At 40.4% G+C, this 6000-nt stretch overlaps 1 protein-coding gene across 1 annotated transcript; it reads right to left on the bottom strand.

The window, feature by feature from the left end:
• Positions 1-2927: 2927 nt before the first annotated feature.
• Positions 2928-3905, bottom strand: or30bv1 (odorant receptor, family 30, subfamily BV, member 1). The gene has a single exon (XM_056467351.1). The coding sequence runs from the start codon at positions 3903-3905 to the stop codon at positions 2928-2930; it is 978 nt and encodes a 325-aa protein (XP_056323326.1).
• Positions 3906-6000: the final 2095 nt, after the last annotated feature.

Here is a 6000-nt window from a genome sequence, read left to right as displayed (position 1 = left end):
CACCGGTTCTCACTTTCAGCTGTCCCCTAGTCATTGGTCAGCTTCCTCCTAGTAGTCTTCTGGGTTGTTCTGAGCTGTCATCAGTCCTGCACCACAGGTCTTTTCTCAGTTCTGTCTTGGGTCACCTTCTTCCTCTCAGCTGTTGTTTCTCCACCACAGGTCCCTGCTTCCCTCAGTTTTGCATTGGGTCACTTTCCTCTCAGCTGTCCTCTGGTCAATTTAGGCTGCTTTTGGTCCTCCACATAAGTCCTCCTTCGGTCAGTTCTGCATTGAGTCATCTTCCTCGCAGCTGTTCCCAGGTCACTCTAGGCTGCTGTTAGTCCTCCACCACAAGTCCACACTCAATTCCATCTTAGATCACCTTCCTCTCAGCTGTCGGTCCTTCACCATGAGTCCTCTTCCCCTTAGTTCTGCAGTGGGTCACCTTTCTCTCAGTTGTCCCCTGGTCACTCTGGGCTGCTACTGGTCCTTCTTTCTTCAGCTCTGCAGTGGGACACCTTTCCCTCATCTGTCCCCCGGACAATTTGGGCTGCTGTCAGTCCTCCACCACGGGTACACCTTCCTCTCAGCTGTCCCCTGGTCAATCTGGGCTGCTGTCAGGCCTCCACCACGGGTACACCTTCCCTCATTTCTGCATTAGGTCACCTTCCTCTCAGCACTCCCCTAGTCACTCTAGGCTGCTTTTAGTCCTCCACTACTTTCCCTCAGTTTTGCAATGAGTCACCTTGCTCTCAGATGTCCCCTGATCATTGGTCAGCTTCCTCCTAGTTGTCGTCTGGGTTGTTCTGAGCTGTTGTCAGTCCTGCACCATAGGTCCTCCCTCAGTTCTGTCTTGGGTTGCCTTCGTTTCAGCAGTCCATTGGTCACTCTAGGCTGCTGTTGGTCCCCCACCACAGGTCCTCCCTCAATTTTTTCCAAAGTCACCTCCCTCTGAGCTATCTACTATTGACTTTGGGCTGCTGTTGGTCCTCTACCATGAGTCCTCCTTCCCTCAGTTCTATCTTGGGTTAACTTCCTCTTAGCTGGCACTGGTCACTCTGAGATGCTGTCAGTCCTCCACCTCAGGTCCTCCTTTAGTTTTGTCTTGAGTCACCTTCCTCTCAGCTGTCCCCTGCTCATTCTGAGCTGCTGTTAGTCCTCCACCATGGGTCCTCCACTACTGTGCCTCAGTTCTGCAATGGGTCACCTTGCTTTCAGCTGTCCCCTGGTCATTGGTCAGCTGTCCTCTTGGCTATTCTGAGCAGCCATCAGTCCTGCACCAAAGGTTCTCATTCCACCAGTTCTGCATTACGTCACCTTCCTCTCAGTTGTCACCTGGTCACTCTAGGCTGCTTTTGGTCCTCCACTACTTTCCCTCAGTTCTGCAGTGGGTCACCTTGCACTCAGATTGCCCCTTGTCATTGTCAACTTCCTCCTAGTTGGTCTCTGAGTTATCCTGAGCTGTTATCAGTCCTGCATCACAGGTCTTCCCTCAGTTCTGAAGTGGGTTACCTTCCTCTCAGTTGTCCCCACGTCACTCTGGGCTGCTGTTGGTCCTCCACCATCGGTCCTCCTTCCTTCAGTCCTGCAGTGGGTTACCTTCCTCTCAGTTGTCCCCACGTCACTCTGGGCTGCTGTTGGTCCTCCACCATCGGTCCTCCTTCCCTCAGTCCTGCAGTGGGTTACCTTCCTCTCAGTTGTCCCCACGTCACTCTGGGCTGCTGTCGGTCCTCCACCATGGGTCCTCCTTACCTTGCTCTTAGGTGTCCCCTGGATCACTCTGGGATGTTGTCAGTGTTCCACCCCAGATACTCCTTCCCTCAGTTTTGCTTTGGGTCACCTTTATCCCAGGTGTTCCCAGTGTTGGTCAGCGATGTCATTGGTCCTTCACCATAACTCCTCCCTGGCTATATCAATTCTGCCTTGCGTCAATAGCTTCTCCTTTCCTCCCTCTCTCAGTTCCACTGTAGGTCACCATCCTCTAAGCTTTCATCATTGTCTTCTTTGCGTTCAGTGCATCAGTGAAGTATTTTGAAAAGATATATAAATTATATATTTGTTTAAAAAATACACTTTCACGTTGTACATTAGTTTTATTTTACATTAATTGTTATGAAGATGGTGCAGTGGGTAGCGCTGTCGCCTCACAGCAAGAAGGTCGCTGGTTTGAGCCTCGACTGGGTCAATTGGTATTTCTGTGTGGAGTTTGCATGTTCTCCCTGTGTTGGTATGGGTTTCCTCTGGGTGCTCTGGTTTCCCCCACAAGTCCAAACACATGCGCTATAGGTAAATTGGGTAAGCTAAATTGTCCGTAGTGTATGTGTGTGAATGAGGGTGTATGGATGTTTCTCAGTGATGGGTTGCAGCTGGAAGGGCATCTGCTGTGTAAAACATGTGCTGGATAAGTTGGCGGTTCATTTCACTGTGGCGACCCCTGATAAATAAAAAGACTAAGCCGAAAGGAAAATGAAGAAATGAATGAATAATTGTTATAGACATGATTTTTTTGTATAACTTACATTTAAAGTGTTAAGTTTAGTTTTTGAAGAAATTAACAAAACGTTATTTTTCACTTTTATACATCAATATTTTTCAGATATACATCAATTAAATTATTAAATGTGTAATTAAAATGGGTGAAAATTCAATTTGGATTTCATTGGCAAATCTTAAATCTAGGCCTAATTATTTGTGTAAATACTGTAGAAAATAGAACTTAATAATTTAAATATATTTTTTCAAGTCAATCTGATTTTCAATAACTTATTCTCTGCTGACATGTCTGTTAATCATCTAACTTTTATTAATGACGGCTTTTACTTGAGAGCCCATATTGATTTTTTCCTTTACTGACACCACCACATTTCATCAAAAGATCATACTTCATAGTTAATCCGAACAACTGAACAAATCAGTTTAATTATTAAAACTCCACAGAACAAAACATTTCAGAGAGTGATGACATTAATTTTGCAAGCTTCTCTCAAGGCCTGTTGCCTGCTCACCCAGCGTCCCACAATCAGTCTGATCTCCTGTGTCCGCAAACAGTAGATGAAGGGATTTATCAGTGGCGGGACAAGGCTGTAGAGCAGTATGAGAAGTATTCTGAAATCTCTGCTGATCTGAATTTGCAGGAAACTAGTAATATAGACAGCACAGCGTGGCACGTAAAATAGTGTGATGATGCACAATTGAGTGCTGCAAGTGGCAAAACTCTTCCAGCGACTCTGAGAGCTTGACAGCCTCATAACAGATGCTATGATGTGAAAGTAAGAGTAAACGATGAAGGCCAGAGGAAGAAGCAGCACCAGCAGAGCCACACACAAGGCCACCAACATCTGCTTGCTGTTTTCAGCACATGCCAAGTTAGTAATGGAGATGTGATCACAGTAGCATTGAATGATAAGGTTGGGGCCGCAGTAAGGAAGCTGTTGTGTATGTAGGGTGGCTACTGTTGGTGCAATGAAAGCTGTTATCCAAGCAGTGATAATTAGGATGTATGTTACACGGTTAGTCATAACAGTCTGGTATCTGAGAGAATAACAAATTGCCACATATCGATCAAGTGCCATAATCATCATTATCAGTGAATTTAAAGTCCCAAAATAGTGGATTAGCTCCATTTGGAAGAAACAAGCATGGAAAGATGTCGCTCCAGCATTAAACCAGTATCTGGATATGATCTTAGGCAGGGCAACAGTGGAGAAACACATATCAGATACTGCCAGACTTGCTAGGATGATGTACATAGGCTTCCTGAGGCTCTCCGAAGTGACAAACAGCACTAGAAAAACCATGTTTCCAGCCACTGTGGTTGCGTAGACGACAAAGAAAATGGCAGAAACCAGGCCATAATAGTCTGGATGGAGTCCAGGGAAGCCCACAATAATAAACTCACTGATTGTCGTCCAGTTCTTCGGTAGCATTTTGCAAAATCTGCAAAGATTATAAGTTAAAAGTGATTAATATTGCTTAATATTATTATTAATAACAATATAATCAGAGTTTATATTTCAGTTATTTACTATTTAAAAATGGGTTACTTTATTTTGATGGCTCCCTTTAGACATTCTGTTAACTGTAAGTAACTTTGCAACTACATCTGTGATCTATAAGGTTATGTTTTGGTTTAACAGAATAATTTGGCATATATAGAAATCTAATAACAGTAAGCTGAACATCTGTAGAACCATAAAAAAAAAGTTAGAATATTAAGCAGACAGTCTATTATTACTCTGAGATTGTTAACATGCAAAGTTACTTATGTGTGTTACATTGAAATACATTTTTAAAGAATCTGTACAGTGTATGTGAAGTGTCTTTAAATAAACATATTTACTATCAAACAATATAATGCATGTTTGTACACATTTTTACAATGTAATGGCATTTAAAAATGCATGTGTTTACATAAAATACTCAAATAACACACACTTTAAGGATAGTTCATACAAAAATAAAATTTAAACTCACTATTTGTTCAACAAGCAGTTCTAAACCCAAAATCGAAGATATTTTGAAGAATACTGACAACCTGTCCATTGACTTCCATAGCAGTAAAAACTATAATGGAAGTCAGTGGAGACCATCATCTGTCTAGTTTCCAACATTCTTCAAACACACAGGAATAATGTTTTTTTTTTTTGTATTCAGCAGAAGAAACTCAGATTTGGAACAAAACGAGTGAGTAAACAGTAACAGAACTTTTATTGTTGGGTGAACTGTCCCATTAATCCTACCTATACCACTAAACGCATGCCTAAACTTAACCATATCCCACTAAAATACCAAGAACTGTTGTTCAATACAACATGAAGATAAGCACAATGTACTAAACAACTGTATTTCTTGACACTTTCTTGACAAACAATTACTGTAACAATAGATAAAGACACCTTATACAAAGTGACAGCATATGTATTTTCAGTCTCATTTAAAGACAGGAACAAGTCCAAATCACCATATAAAAAATAAAGCATTATGGTTAAAGATCATGTAGTTAGTGGCTTTGCACCTGGTATGTTGACTCTGAGGCCTAAATTATGACAAATACATTATTGTAATATTGTGTGTCACATATATAGTGTTTGTTGTTATGTACAGTGTAGTTGGGATTGAGCTCCCCCCCCCCCCCCCCCCTCATGATGACAGGGACCGGGCTTTAGGGAATGGGTGTCACTCAAAGTTCATGAAGTGAACCTAACAAACAGGTAGAAACAGGCCCTGGTTTCTGTTGGCATTAAAGGCAGACTATGACATGAAGAAAACTAGTAATTAAAAAACATTTGGAAATCGGTGGACACTTGTATCATATTCATTATTTAATCATACTGTTCACTGAAAAAAAATATGAAATTAAAAATTGAGTAACACTTAAGTTTATGGAACAGTTCTCACTATTAATCAGTGTCTGACAAAACTAGCAGATGTAAGAAAAGGTCCTGGGTGTCACAAAAACTTTTTTCCAATAACGTAGATTAACATAGCACAGAAAGATTGCGGTTGTAGAAGTGCCATTAATTGGTTATTACTTAACATAACTGACAATAGACAAAACCTGTCTATTATTAAGATATTGGCTTTTTATTTGTATTATGAAGTACATATTCTGCACAACCTTATTCCACATCCCTAAAACCAATACCTAAACCCAACTACTACTTTAATAACTATTAATAAGCAGCAAATTAGGAGTTTATTGATTAATTTGTACTTTATAATAAAGTGGGAACTCTATGAACTCTATATAGAGACTCAAAATGCTAGTATAGTTCACAAGAATAACAAAAGACAAATAGCTCATTCAAATGTTGAAGTAAAAAATAAATGTAGTCTAATAATTTATACTGTAAGTGTACTTTATTGAATGTAATTACTGAATTATCAGTTCAAATTGAAATCTTTTATACTAGTTTTATAAAGCTTCTTGTGAAATATAATATATATTTTACAATTCTTATAAAATATGAAACATGAACATGATTGTTAAAATACTATTAAATATCTTAAAGTTGCCATCAA

The sequence above is a fragment of the Danio aesculapii genome, chromosome 10, assembly GCF_903798145.1.
Source record: "Danio aesculapii chromosome 10, fDanAes4.1, whole genome shotgun sequence".
In the NCBI taxonomy this organism is placed as follows: domain Eukaryota; kingdom Metazoa; phylum Chordata; class Actinopteri; order Cypriniformes; family Danionidae; genus Danio; species Danio aesculapii.
The sequence above is the reverse complement of the archived record's forward strand: the minus strand, read 5'-3'. Positions and strand labels throughout refer to the sequence as shown.